General features: G+C 42.8%; 1 protein-coding gene across 2 annotated transcripts in view; it reads left to right on the top strand.

Moving 5' to 3' along the window:
• Nucleotides 1-13,498, top strand: part of drosha (drosha ribonuclease III) — a 138,588-nt gene that overhangs the window by 50,785 nt on the left and 74,305 nt on the right. For both annotated transcript variants that reach the window (XM_068053778.1, XM_068053768.1), the window contains exons 15-18: nt 1,058-1,157; nt 4,451-4,558; nt 8,893-9,000; nt 12,467-12,605. In XM_068053778.1, coding sequence (XP_067909879.1) covers nt 1,058-1,157; nt 4,451-4,558; nt 8,893-9,000; nt 12,467-12,605 — 455 coding nt within the window. The remainder of the gene's footprint in view (nt 1-1,057; nt 1,158-4,450; nt 4,559-8,892; nt 9,001-12,466; nt 12,606-13,498) is intronic.

The raw sequence follows: 13,498 nt of genomic DNA, 5'->3' as shown, positions 1-13,498 counted from the left end.
CTGAGGGTTTCAGCAACAGATGAGCTGAGGCAGGGACAGAGGCAGACAATATCCCTTTCTCGCTTGTGTTTGCCTAGCTTCCCTTGAAATGTATCTACACTATTCACCTCAATCACTTCCTTTGGTAGCGAGTTCCACATTCTCACCGCTCCCTGGGAAAAGATGTCTCTTCTGAATTCCCTGTTTGATTTCTTGATGACTATCCTATATTGATGACCTTTAGCTTTGCTCTTCCCCACAAGTGGAAACACTCCCACTCCGGACAAGGGCGAGGAGGCAGTGGGCCCATCGTCTTCCCATCACACCACAATTAAGTCAGGGTGGAAAAGACCGATGATGCCCTTGCTTCTCAGAGGCTAATTAAGGCCCTTAAGTGGCAAATCAGTGGCTGTTCCGTCTCTGCTGGAGTTAAACCAACGGCGGAGGGTCCTCCGCCACATGGGGAGGTCGCCCAGTGAAACAAGGTGGTCTCCCTGTGGGCTGTGGGCCTCCTCTATGGGCAATCTGTGGCCCAGAGAAGGCCCCCAGCGGCAAAGGCCACCCTTTCGCAAACAACCCCCACATCCCTGCCCTCAACACCCACCCTCCCACACAGACCTAAAACATCAACTCTATTTTTCTCTTCACAGATGCTGAGTATTTCCAGCATTTTCTGTTTTTGTTTGCTTTCCAGCATCCACAGTATTTTGCTTTTGTACATGTAGACCACGTTTTCCTGACTGCTGCTAATTTAGCCACTGGTAGTGTTCTGGGCAGTCCAGTTTTCTAGGCCCTGGATGCCCCTTTCTCATACGTCACCAATATGATGTACAATACACTTCCAGTGCATCGTGTGCTTGCATGCCCCACCTACCATATTGGGTGCTCAGGCCCCCATTTTGTTCCTTTAAAATGTGTGCAGTGCCATTGGATTTCTAGGCTGATGTGTCTGATGCAAACCAGAATGTTGAAGTTTAGATGCAAGCCATTGTTCTAGTGACTCAAATTGAAGTTGGTCGTGTCGGCAGAGGGGAGATGATTTGTATCATTGAAAGTCATCTGAAACTTATCTTTTAAGGTATCAGAAACTGTGGAAAAGTTATGTCAAACTGCGTCATCTGCTGGCAAACAGTCCAAAAGTCAAACAAGCGGACAAGCAGAAACTGGCTCAGCGGGAGGTAAGCTGTGTAAACACTCTGATTCTTCTGATGCAGGCTTGTCTTTTCACTTAACGCAGTGCTGGTTGAAAAGCATTTGGAATAATGTAGAGGACAAATGATGGGTGTTCGGAAAGGATGTTTTAAAGAATTCATTTTGTGATGAAGATCCCATTTTGTAGCCATTGGACAGAGTCTGCAGAAATCTGATGAAAGATGTGCAGGTTGCAGGTTCTGGCCCAGATCCTGTGGCTGGTACCACTGGGGTTATTAAGTTAGTTGCCTATTCTTTGTGTAGCTTCTACATCCTTATAGATTGGCTTATCTGTATTACTGTCTAAAGTGTAAATTAGTGATGTCTATGATGCTTCCACCCATTGACACCATCTCGATAGAGTGTCTTTGGAATGCAGAGCTAATGTGTTCGTGCAAACTAAGAGTAAAGGTCATGGAAGCCTTTGGCTGAGGGTATAATAACCCACCATTGTAACACAAAGTTTGGAAAACCGGGGCTTGAGAGATCAGGAATGATAACGGGAGGTCTCCTGCACCTTTCACATCATCATCCTTATTGTCTGTGAGCGTCATTTCCTCTGAAAATCTATCAGTGTAACCTCAAGTGTGTCCTGGCACATGGGCAACGAGGCAGAGCTTGTCTAATACGTGTGTGCGTGTTTGTGTGTTCGCGTGTGTGTGTGCGCATGCACACCATGTGAGATGCAGAGAGATATTCTTAACCAGCTGAAGATGTCCATGTGTTGTTCAGATTGAGTAAGGGGAAAATGCAGTGTAGGATTAGCATCTCTCATCAGCTTTTGAACAGATAGATATTCCACAGTGTAAAGAATCTCAAATGAAGCAATTTGTCGTGAAATAATGGAAATCAAAGATGATGTGTCACAGTCATAGAGAATGTCATTTATGAGTTTGGTTGGGGTAATTCCATGTTGTAGCAGGGATGGAAACTTGATTGGAGAGATTGGGCTTCGCAGCAAAGATGGGAAAAGATTTGGGAGGCAACAACATGTTCACGGAGACAGGGGTCGAAGTTCTTTTTTGGTGGGCAGGTGGGATGATGGCAGTTTTGAAAGGGAGGGAAATGGCACCTACAGAGAGGGAATCATTTCCAGTGTCAGCTAGCATGGGGACAGGGAGGGGGCATTGGATATTCAGATGTTTAGTGAAAATGGTGTCAAGGGAGCAGGAGGTGGGAGATAAACTAGAGAGAGGTTCAGGGCTATGGCAGAGGGAATCTGTTGGATATATGGTTTGGCCCGATGGGCAAGCGGAGAAGCAACAGGCAGCTGAATGGGTGATCTTGATCTTAAATGACAAATAAGTCCATAAGCTTCTCACAGGCGTTGTTGATGAGAGAGTGGGGGGGAGGGAAGGGGGGGGAGGTGGTTAAAGAGATGGTCGTGAAGAAAAGAACACAGGGTTATCTTTATTGGGTGGCCCTGAAATAATGAGTGATTTTGACAGAGGCACAATAGCACCTGATATGGTCTAGCCAGAGGTAAATGGCTAAACTAGCTGTGCACCAGATATATTCAACTTGTGTCCCGTGGACTTGAAGTGCAGATAGGGGGTCATAGGGGAATGACCAGAATGAAAAGTTCTTTTTCTGAGTTAAGGGCAGCAAAGGTAGAGGCGATGGAGTGGTTGGGCAGATTGAAAGCTGCAGAAATATCACAATGAATGGAAGATGAAAGGTCAGGCAGTTGGGAGTTTGAAAGTTCAGTTATAACTGGCGATGAAGAGAGTATTTTGCAGCAATAGACTCAGAAGGAAGTGGAATTGTGAGGGAGGAGGATATGAGTGAGGAATTGCTCAGACTTGACCTTGTCAATGATTGAGACCATCTTAACCATTTAAATGTGTTAACCCTTTTTGAATTGTGGAATTCTGTTGCCATAATCAATGGCTCTGTGTTTATTTCATTCTGCTTTATCATATTCATCCATGGAAAGCAATGGGAAATCTGTTGTCTGTCATGGAAATGATAAACCTCATTAGATAGGAAATGATAAGCAGGCTGTTCATGAGAGTAAAAGGGATTCTTCTGCTTTTTGTGTTTGGACTAAAATTGAGCTGTTGAAGATGACAGCAAAGTAATTGCTTCTAATTGCACCCACAAAATATGTGCCCAGCCTAAACATCACTGCTGGACACTGCGGACTTCACAAAGTATGAATCAAATGATTTTTCATACAAGTTTATTTCAGAGACATGTAATTTTAGATCTATTAGTCTTGTACTTCCTGTAGTCTTCATCCATACTGAGAGAGCTGCAGCTACCGTGTGGCTTTTTTATAAAGAGAATCATTAACCTTCCAGAAAAGAAACTTGTTTAGGAGTCTATGCTTTATGCTTTGTCTGACATTTTCCATCTGTCATTAGTTTAGTGCAGTGGCCACTTCAGCACTTGAGTGAATTTCTACACCGGTGCTTTGAAGTTCCCTACAGTTTACTGCTTCAGCTATTTGTGGGGAGCGAGATTAGGTCATTTTGAACTGAGGAGAGTGGAAAGCAATGCAAAAAGAGATTTCTTTCAACTTCTAACATTTGAGTGTTGTTGAAGATTCCAAGCTCTGCATTCGGTTTTACCATCTAAGCTGTAAACCACCTGGGGAGGGCAGTGATTAAAAAGTGCTCTTGGACTGCTAACTACCATTGACACTTACAAAGTGTACCCTCCTTTTGTATCCACCATCCTCTTGCAACAGCAACAACGTGCATTTATGTAGTGCCTTTAACATAGTAAAGCGTCACCATGTTCTTCACTGAAACCTTATCAAACAAAATTTGACACCAAGCCACATAAGGAGATATTAGGGCAGGTGACCAAAGGCTTGGTCAAAGAGATAGGTTTTAAGGAGCATTTTAAAAGGAGGAGTGTGAGGTAACAAGGCGGAGAGGTTTAGGGAGGGAATTCCAGAGCTTAGGGCTAGGCAACTGAAGGCACAGCCAGCAATGGTGAAGCTATTAAAATCGGGGATACTCAAGAGGCCAGAATTGGAGGAGTGGAGATATCGCCAAGGCTTGTAGGACTGGTGGAGGTCACAGAGATAGGGAGGGGTGAGACCATGGAGGGATTTGAACACACGGATGAGGATGGTAATGTTGAGGCCTTGTTGTACTGGGAGTCAGTGTAGGTCAGCGAGCATAGGGGTGATGGGTGAAAGGGACTTGGTGCGAGTTCGTGTTGAGTGAAGGTCATAAGCAAAGTTCAAGGTATGTTATTTCAAGTAGTGTTGGCATCAGTACATCCCATTATTGCAAGTCAAAGAAGCCTGTGTTTACATTAATTTCAGGAAGCTTTGCAGAAGATCCGACAGAAGAATACCATGCGACGTGAGGTAACGGTAGAACTGAGCAGTCAAGGTTTCTGGAAGACTGGTGTGCGTTCAGATGTCTGTCAGGTGTGTATTGACCCAGTTGTATTGAATGGGTTGGTTTACTTAGTAGCATTGGGGGGGGGCAGTGCATTCCCTTTATATGAGTGTTTGAAGATCCAGGTCTTGAAATACTGACGAGTCTGACCAAAAAGCTTGAGAATCTTCAACAAATGAAGGAATGTGAATAGGCCATTCAGCCCCTCATGCCTGTTCCACCATTCTATTAGAAAATGGGTGATTTGTACTCCAACTCCATTTCCCCCCCATTGCTCCAAAATCGCTTGATGCCCTTATTAACAGAAACCTGTCGAGCTAAGTCTTAAAATTTCAGTTCACCCCCAACCTTTTGAAAATGAGAGTTCCAGGTTTCTCACTACCCTTTATGTGAAAAACACCTTCTAATTTCACTTCCAGCTCTGAGTTTAACGTGACGCCTCCTCGTTCTGGATTTCTGAATTTCCCCCACCGGTTTTTCTTCATCAACCCTCCTGAATCCATTTGTCACTTTAAAAACTTTGATTAGATCATCCCTCAGTCTTCTAAATTCGAGAGAATATAAACCAGGTTTAAGCAATCTCACTTCAAGATTTTACCTTTGAATCCCTGATATTCTGGTGAATCTGTGTTGTACTTTCTCCAAGGCCAATATGCTTTTCCTGAGGTTTGGTGCCCCAAACTGAGCACTCCAGGTGGGGTCTGACTGAGGCTCTGTACAACTGAAACATAACCTCCTCACCTATTGTATTACGATCCTTTTCAGATAAAAGACAACATTCCATTTATCTTTTTGACAACTCCTTGTGTCTGTGCGCTAGCTTCTAGTGATCTACGCGCATGGACACCTAAATCCCTTTGCTCCGCCACACCACCTCAGCTTTCACCATTAAGCAAATATTCTGATTTCTCTGAGACCTCGCACTTCCCTCCATTTGCTCACTCACTTTGTCTATCGACATCCCTTTGTACCTTCCCTGGTCCCACCTACACAACTTACAATGTCTCCTAACTCAGTGTTGTTTGCAACTCCGTATTCTTTCATCCAGATGATTAACTGTTAATCCTTGCGCAAGCTCCTTATACCTGGACACCTTTGTGAATGATTCGTAAATCCCATACACACTCTTGTGTACCATCTTCAGACCTCATACAAGTTCAGTAGAAGAATTGTAGAGGTTTGCAGTACAGAAGGAAGCCTTTGTACTTAATATATTTGTGCTGGCGTTTGCTAGAACAATCCTAATTTGACAGCTGTGCTCTCTCCCCATGACCGTGTATTTTTCTCTGCTTCAGATATTTTTCCACTTTTCCCTTTAAAACATGCAATGCTTTCTGCCTCAGCTACTCACTGTGGTGAAGCCCTCCTTACTCCATAAACGCTCTGCGTAAGGAAATGGCTCTTAACCTCTGGCGTTGCATTCCTAGTGCCAATTTTCAATTTATTGCTGCATGTCACTGACTCTTTAACTTGATGAAATAATCATTCCCATTCATCCTGTCAAATCCCTTCATGCTATCTTTAAAACCTCTAGTAAATATTGTCAGTCTTTGCTCTGGTCTCTCAACATTGTACTGAATTCTTACTCTGTCCATAGAATTGTTGACATGAACAATGGAAGACCTACCTCTAGTACAGCAGAGAATACCCACGATTCCGGTGTTATTACAGCCCAACTGCATAAACACTTGTCAAAACTTGCAGGGATTACTTCATGTTTAATGCTGGGTGCCTAATTACAAAGCTATTCCATTCTTTTGCACTGACTTTTGGGAATACAATAAAAAAAATCAAATCTATCTTTGAAGGTTGCTAGAAGTTTTTTTCCCCACCAGGGAATAATAGGTCTGCAGAATAACTTTCCACCAGAAACTGTTTAGCACTGTATCAATTTGAATCCCTTAATAATGAGCTGAATTAAGTCTGGTTTTAGAAGTGTTTGAAGGTTATAAGGATAAGTATGCACAGACGTCATTATATAAAGACTTAACATTAATGAGATATTGATAAAACCACACGGAACTGTCTGAATTACAATGTGAAGTTAAATATCTGCTTTCGCTTCAATAAAGTTAGTCAAAAGTCAATCAATATAATTTTAGTTAAGCAATGGCACACAGGAAGGTGTGCATTTTTTAAATGGTTTGATCAAAGGTTTCCTATTATGACACTATTATGCCAGCAAAATCAATATGCGCTAGGTTTTCAGTTCATTATTCCTCATAGTTTCCAGGTTTGTGGATATAATGATTTTGAAAAGCCATGGCTAATTCTGCACTCTCTAGCCTGGGGGCTAATTGTGATTCTTGCTCTATCATAACCATCCTGGTTCGGAGCAGCTAACAGAACAAAACACAAGTTGACTGCAGAGTCTTCAAGGACTCATTGGCTCTGTGTGGCCATTTTCACCCACAAAGCCAATGGAGGAGGCAGCTTTTATTGTTCTTGTCCAATTTTCCTCCCTTTTTCCTCTCCCCTCTCACCTTTGACTCTTACTGGGGTATAATTACAGCACTCATTAGCAACTGAATTTGGGGTCTTTGCTGGTCTTTGTCAGAATAGGAAAGGTTTTCTTTTTTTTTCCCCCCCCAAACTGGTCTTTTGCTGGACAAAAGGTTATGGAGCCAAGGTGGGTGGAGGGAGTGCAAGATATAAATTAGCCACGATCTCATTGAAAGATGGAACAAGCTTGAGGGACCAAATGACCTCCTCCAGTTCCTGTGTTGCAGCCGCAATGCATTCAGTTAATCACTGGACCATCAAGGAGGCTTTCACAGAAACATTTATTAAAGGCTAGGAAAGTTGTTGAGTTGGGTGAAGCCATGCAACTGGTAAGGGTTCGACAGTTACTCCAAGGCAATCAGAAGTATTTTTCTCGCGCTAACTCCTGCCTGAAACAGGTATTTGATGTGGCCTGTCGGTACCAGTGGTGGAGTGCTCTGGACCCCAGTTTGGAGACTTGCAACTATTATTTGAATTTGATTTTGCCATTGCAGTTTAAGTATTGCTCATTGGATGGAGATTGGCGGTGATGGATAGCCAGCGGCACAGTGGCGCAGTGGTTAGCACCGCAGCCTCACAGCTCCAGCGACCCGGGTTCAATTCTGGGTACTGCCTGTGTGGAGTTTGCAAGTTCTCCCTGTGTCTGCGTGGGTTTCCTCCGGGTGCTCCGGTTTCCTCCCACAGCCAAAAGACTTGCAGGTTGACAGGTTAATTGGCCATTATAAATTGCCCCTGGTATAGGTAGGTGGTAGGGGAATAGAGGAACAGGTGAGGATGTGGTAGGAATGTGGGATTAGTGTAGGATTAGTATAAATGGGTGGTTAATGGTCGGCACAGACTTGGTGGGCCGAAGGGCCTGTTTCAGTGCTGTATATCTAAATCTAAAAAAAATCTAAAACTGCCACTGGTATTTATTTCATATGGATTACTTGGGTTTATAAGCAGAGGTATCAAATATAAAAGAAAAAAATCACTGGTTAGGTCTCAGCTGGAGTATTGTGGACACACTTCAGGAAAGATGCAAAGGCCTTAGAAAGGATACAGGGGAGTTTTACCGGGATCTTACCAGGGATGAGGGACTTCAGTTATGAGGAGAGGTTTGAAAAGTTAGGACAGCGAAGGTTAAGAGGCGGCTTAATAGAGGTTCACAGGATAATGAGAGGGTTCAGTAGAGTAGAAAGAGAAAAACTATTCCCTCTGGCAAGTGGGTCAATACCAGAGTTCATAGATTTAAAATCATTGGCAAAAGCTCGTGGTTGAAGATGAGAAATGTTTTCTCTCAGTTGTCGGGATCAGGAACGCTTGACCTGAAAAGGAGGTGGAAGCCAATTACATCATCATTTTAGAAGGGAATTGGACAGGTATTTGAGGATGAGGAACTTAGAGGGTTACAGACAAAAGCAGGGGAGGGTGGGTCTAACCACGGAGCCAGCACAGACACGATGGGCAGAATGGTCTCCTCCTGTGCTGTAAGTTTCTAGGCATTGAGAACTATTGGGAAGTCTGTGGTTTGGAGTGGTGCACACAGTGATGGAAGGTGGTCGCAGTGAGAATCCCAAGTGAAGAAATACAACGGTAAATTTTAACAAAATTGTGCTCTGAAAACAGAGCTGCTTGTACCAGGAACATGAATTTATTAAAATTGATGAATGGAAAATCCTACAGGCCTGCTGACCTCAATGCTTGAGTTCCCAATATGCATTCCTGATGTATCACACTCTGCTCCAGGAGCACAAGTTAGTAAAAGTAACGTGCTGATGTATATGTACGGTGGGTATATATGATGTATATGTACGGTGGGTATATATGATGTATATGTACAGTGGGTATATATGTAGTCTGTTTATTACGTTTCTTCCAGCATGCTATGATGTTGCCAGTATTGACCCACCATATCCGATACCATCAGTGTCTTATGCACTTGGATAAGCTGATAGGCTACACATTTAAAGAGCGTTGTCTTCTCCAGGTAAATATTTCGCTGTACTGATACAGTAATCACCTTGTGTACCAATACAGTTCCTTAAGTCCATGACTTGCATTTTGTTTGTCGTTTTGTTTGGGAGGTGGGGGTGGTGGGAGAGGAGAACAGTCTCCTGTGATCCTGTTTTGTTTTGGGGTGGGGAGAATGGCAGGGGGGTTGGGAGAGAAAGAATGGGGGGGTGGGTAGACTATCTGTTGGCATCCTGTCTAAAATTCCTACTTCAATCAACAATGCTAAGAGAAATCCAGTCTTCACTTTTCATTTTAAAATCTCATTGCTGATTGTGGGATCTTGCTGTACGCAGAATGCCTCGATGTGCTTTACAAAATGAATTAGTTTTTTTTGCTGCGACCTTTGTCTTTCAAATCTCTGTAAAAGTTTGCCCAAACCTGGTATCGGAATCTACACAGTGTAGAACTATTTGAAAGTTTTTCAATTACTGGAAAAAGTAGCAGGTTGACCTTTTGTTGTAACTCAATAGAGAATCAGAATATCCATTGGAAAAACTGCAGGGATTTTAACTTGCTGCTTCTCTTTTATTCATTTGGTGACCCTTGTTTCCTCTGTGGATATACTGAGGACATTCAGGAGCTTTGTTTTAATGCTACTGTGAAGCAATGTGTTTTCTCTCTCACCAGTTTGGGTCTTTAATGTTAAAAAAGAACCTTGTGATACTGCATCCTTATCAATTACTCCAAAGGTTTGACCTTTAAGTCAGGAGCTGGCCTCCTATGCATTGATGGTTTGTATTCTGTTCTGGAATTTGGTGGGACAGTTGAGTTTTCTCTTCATATGCCAGTGTCTTTTCCTCACTGTTATTTCTGAGTATTTTTGTTTTAATAATGCCACTGAAAGTGAGATTGCAAAGCACAAAGAAAACCCGTTCTTAGTTGCTCTTTCATTGGGTTTCAAGTCTTAAGAACCATGAATGTGGAAAGAATGAGATGTTGATTATGCTTAAAGATTTTTTATACTTTTATACCTTACAACCTTTGGGCAGTTTGGAAGAATTTAGTTGCTCTTTTCAAAGGGTCAGTTATCCATATGGGCACTTCCAGTGCAGGAACTGAGGTCCGTTCAGCCCTAACTCAGTTCGTAGCAGCCTCACCCTCTGAGGCCAAAGGTTGTGGATTCAATTCCGGTCCAGAGACACAAATCTAGGCTGTCACTTCAGGATTTACTTTCACCTTCTCTTACATCTCTTTTCCCACTTCCCAGCTTCAAAATAAAACAGGTGGGCTTCTTGCCACCATTATATCTCCTATCATCACCCTCTCCGCTGGGACTAGATCTTTAAGACTTCTTCTCTTGCACCATGCCTAGCATTGTACTGTGGGAGAAATATTCTGAGTCAGAATAGGAAAGGTTTTCTTGTATTTGTTTCCCTCTAAACTTGTTCTTCCCAGTCCCAACAGCGTTATTTAGAACAAAAAGAAAGACTTGCATTTATATAGTGCCTTTCACCACCACTGGATGTCTCAAAACCCTTCAGAGGCAATGCAGTACTTTTGTAAATGTAGTCATTGTTATAATGTGGGGAAGTGAAATGAATACCTTAAATACCTCTCCCTTGGACTGGTCACAAGACGTATAGCTCCATATGTCTCCAGTTGCACCCTGCAAGCGCAGCCAAAGAAAGACAGGGTGCTCCATTGACAGAGGTAACCCTCATCTTGCAGGCTTTTTTTGTCCCATTGCAGAATGTGCTGCCTCTTTACTAAAAGTTGCACATACTGTTGATTGAGTACAAGCTTCATCGAAGGTGAATGTAAAAGATCCCATGGCACAATGTTGAAGAAGAGCAGGGGAGTTTTCCTTGGTGTCCTGGCCAATGTTTATCCCTCAACCAACATCACAAAAACAGATGATCTGGTCATCATCGCATTGTGGGAGCTTGCTGTGCACAAATTAACTGCCACATTTCCTATTACAACAGTGACTACACTTTAAAAAGTACTTCATTGGCTGTAAAGCACTTTGGGATATCCTGAGGTTATGATAGGTGCTGTATAAATGCAAATCTTTTAGTTTGATCAAAGCACAGATCTCAGCTGTGCATTTTTTTTTGCAGTCTAAACCCATTTCATTCGTGAAGTAATGAAGAGATTAGAATTTTTAAAAAATGTTTGCATTAATCATAGACAATTTGGTGTATTTTGAATCACGATTTCACTAATTGTATTGATCATAACATTACAAGTATCAAGAGTCAACTTGAATTCGTTCTTCGGATGTGGGCGATCGCTGGCAAGACAGCAGTTATTGCCCCTCCCTAGTTGCCCTTGATTTGTTACAACTGAGTGGCTTGTGATGCCACTTCAGAGAACATGTCAGAGTTAACCACTAAAATAAAAGCTGGAAATCTGAAATAAAAACATTTCAGGTCAGTGACCCTTCTTCAGAACGTTAACTCTGCTTCTCTCTCCACAGATGCGGCCAGACCTACTGAGTATTTCCAGCATTTCTTGTTTTTATTTAAGAGTCAACCACATTGACTAGGGGTTGGAGTTGTAGACCAGACCGAGTAAGGACAGCAGGTTTCCTTCCCTAAAAGACATGAGTGAACCAGTCGGGTTTTATCGATGATCTGACAGATTCATAGTGAATTTTTTTTTTCACTGATACCTTCCTTTTAATTTCCAGTTATTTTTTAACTGCGTATGAATTCAAATGGAATGGTGAGGTTTGAACTCACCTTATCTGGATTAGTAGTCCATTCCGCTGGATTATGTGCACAGTAATTATTGGAACAAGTGGGGTTTTATGATTTGTTGAAGAGCTTTATAAACCAACATACAAAAAGATTCATGAGAATGATTCCAGGGATGAGGAATTTGAGATATGAAGATAGATTGGAGAAGTTAGGACTGTTTTCCTTGGAGAAGAGAAGGCTGAGAGGTGATTTGATAGAGGTGTTCAAAATCATGAGGGGTCTGGACAGAGTAGATAGAGAGAAACTGTTCCCACTCGTGAAAGGATCGAGAACGAGAGGGCACAGATTTAAAGTATTTGGTAAGAGAAGCAAAAGTGACATGAGGAAAAAACTTTTCATGCAGTGAGTGGTTAAGGTCTGGAATTCACTGCCTGAGAGTGTGGTGGAGGCAGGTTCAATTGAAGCATTCAAAAGGACAGTTTATATGAAAAGGAAGAATGTGCAGGGTTATGGGGAGAAGGCAGGGGAATGGAACTGAGGGAGCTGCTCTTTCAGAGAGAGCCAGTGTGGACACGATGGGCCGAATGGCCTCCTTCTGCACTGTAACAATTCTGTGATTGATTATAACTTGGGATTTGCTAAGCTTAGCATCAAGTAATAACACGGGTAATCTTGGACAAATCAACGGTAGTGTTACTGATTGTTGGTGAGATATTACTGCATCTTTGACTTTCTGTTGAATAGTTTTTATGAATGGTTAATTCTCTCTGTCCATGCTTACCCCTGACTTGCATTTAGCTTGCAATGACGCATCCAAGTCACCATCTGAATTTTGGAATGAACCCAGATCATGCAAGAAACTCTTTGTCAAATTGTGGCATCCGGCAACCCAAGTACGGAGACAGGAAGGTTCATCACATGTACATGAGGAAGAAAGGTAAACAGGAAACTGAATCGCAACAGCAATTGGGTTTTATAATTTGTTGAAGAGCTTTATGAACGAACATACGAACAATGACAAACAGGTAAAGACCCAAAGGACCATCTAGCCAGACCCTCACAAAATATATACACTCTCCACCCCACCCAAAACCAACAGGGACAAGGTGCTTGCTACCTGTGTGAATGAGAATGTGAACTATAAGGTAAATGAGCAAACTGACCATGGCACCGTGGTGCAGGAAACCATTCAAGTTGGGGGAGCAAAAAGGAATGTGGTGGTGATAGGAAACAGTAAAGTCAGGGGGATAGATATTGTTCTCTGCAGCTCCGAATGTTGTGTTGTCTGCCTGGTGCCAGGGTTTAGGACATCTCCTCACGGCTGGAGATGAACTTGGAGTGGGCGGGGATAGATCCAGTTGTCGTGTTCCACATGGGAATCAATGACATAGGTAGAAATAGGAATGAGGTTCTGCAGAGAGAGTTTGAGGAGTTAGGATCCAAATTAAAATTAAGAGCAACAAAGGTAACCATCTCTCATGAGCCATGCACCAAATGGCACAGCATTAAGCAGATTAGAGAATGACAACACGTGGCTCAAAGAGTGGTGTGGGAAGAAGGGGTTTTGATTCATGGGGCACTGGCATCAGTACTCGGGAAAGAAGGATCTTTTCCGTTGGGATGGGCTCCACTTAAACTGGGCTGGGATCAGTGTCCTGGCCAATTGTATAACTAGGGCTGTGAACAAGACTTTAAACCAACAGGGAGGCGGGTTGGGGGGGGGTGGGGAGTGTTGGGGTTGAGGTAGAGTTTGGGTGAAGGGAGATGTAGAAATCCAAAGAAAAGTTGAGGCAATAGAACGATCTGGCTATGTGACTAAAGACAAGCAGA

This window comes from Heterodontus francisci, chromosome 2, assembly GCF_036365525.1.
Source record: "Heterodontus francisci isolate sHetFra1 chromosome 2, sHetFra1.hap1, whole genome shotgun sequence".
NCBI classification, from domain to species: Eukaryota; Metazoa; Chordata; class Chondrichthyes; order Heterodontiformes; family Heterodontidae; genus Heterodontus; species Heterodontus francisci.
The sequence above is the reverse complement of the archived record's forward strand: the minus strand, read 5'-3'. Positions and strand labels throughout refer to the sequence as shown.